Below are 1,401 nucleotides of genomic sequence, written 5' to 3' on the forward strand. Positions count from 1 at the left end.
GGGGCGGCGCTGGGCCCGAGGGGAGGGGAGGGGCGCGCGCTCGTTCGCTCGCTGCTCTGTGCGGGGCGCGCGGGCCGGTCCTGCCCCCCCAGCTGGCACGTGAGGTTTAGCGCAGGGCCTGTTTTTGTTCCACCTGTTGCTGCTGTTCGGTCTTTGCCAGCAAAGTGGATAACCAAGCACACAACTGCAAATGCACCACGTTACCCTGCCTCACCTTCGCATGCAGAGCACACAGGTCCTGCAGCACCTCACAGACGTGCCTGTGCATGGGTGTATACGCGGTATTTGCCTTGGTGTTTAAGTACTAACAAGTGCAAGCTCTGTGTTTCGGAGGGGAAGCTCTGCCCTCAGCTCCATTCAGCCAACCCCCAGACTGCGTGTACTTGTGTACATACATATGTGCGTGTGTTTCCTCAGACCGGATAATTTAATCTTCTTATATTCATATTATACAATGGAGCACATGTGGGTGTTTTGCTTCAGCGAGGCTGCTACTTTGTGCCAGATTAAAATAAATCACAAGAAGCTGATACAGCCCCTGCAGATGCATGGAAATTCAGGTGAGTGTAGGTGAGCTCACTGCAATGGTCCACCAGTGACCTTTCACAAGCTTAATGGGAAGGAGGCAGCAGAGTGGACTCCGTGCACACAGTCCCTTCTCCCCCATCAAGCCCCCTGACAATGAGGTTTGGGATCCATGGAGAGAAGTAAGACAACCAAGTACCCCAGCCTGCACATGCTCATGCTTACTGTCTTGGCTAATTTTCTGCCCTAAGAGACCACCAAGACTTTACTTTTTTGAAGCTGAACAATGTAATGCCTGGTGGAACTTGCAAGGGCTGGGAGACCACTCTGGGCGAAGGAAAGGGGCAGGGTGCTTCAGGCAATGCTGATCAATATTGCAAGGTCTCTTAAAATTAACTTTACTGCCTGACCCAAGTGTCTCATCTCCCACTGTGTCCAGCTGGGAGGTGAACAAACACGGGAGCTGATATGGGGCCACGGCTCAGTTCCCTGGGATGTTTCATCAGAAACTCAGACATACACATACTTGCTAAGGGTTTCCTGGTCTTGTTCTTGAAAAGCAGTCAAGAAAAAATCCACAAGCCCCTCAAGTCCCTCGCTCACCAGGCACATTGAATCATCTCTCTAAATGCCCTCCTACATTCATCAGGGCTTGAGGTCCAAGGTTGTCCACTCCTTGGAAAGCATGTTCCTTTAAATGTCTAATCCTTGACACACTCTAGCCCCCAAAGGAGACCTAGGGACAGGACTGGGGCTCGCCCTCTCCTCTGACTGCACTGCAGGGCTCCCACAGCCACAGTAGCTGAGCCACAGCAGCTCAGCTCAACTCTTTGCCTGTGTTCTCTGGATGTCTGTCTTGCCATCCCAGCTGGCAGG

At 52.5% G+C, this 1,401-nt stretch overlaps 1 protein-coding gene across 1 annotated transcript in view; it reads right to left on the reverse strand.

Moving 5' to 3' along the window:
• Positions 1-268, reverse strand: part of LBH (limb bud and heart development) — an 11,170-nt gene extending 10,902 nt beyond the window's left edge. Inside the window, exon 1 of the mRNA XM_009995275.1 lies at positions 205-268. Coding sequence (XP_009993577.1) covers positions 205-268 — 64 coding nt within the window. The remainder of the gene's footprint in view (positions 1-204) is intronic.
• Between the last annotated feature and the right edge of the window lie 1,133 nt (positions 269-1,401).

Source organism: Chaetura pelagica, unplaced genomic scaffold (assembly GCF_000747805.2).
Source record: "Chaetura pelagica isolate M959 unplaced genomic scaffold, ChaPel_1.0 scaffold194, whole genome shotgun sequence".
In the NCBI taxonomy this organism is placed as follows: domain Eukaryota; kingdom Metazoa; phylum Chordata; class Aves; order Apodiformes; family Apodidae; genus Chaetura; species Chaetura pelagica.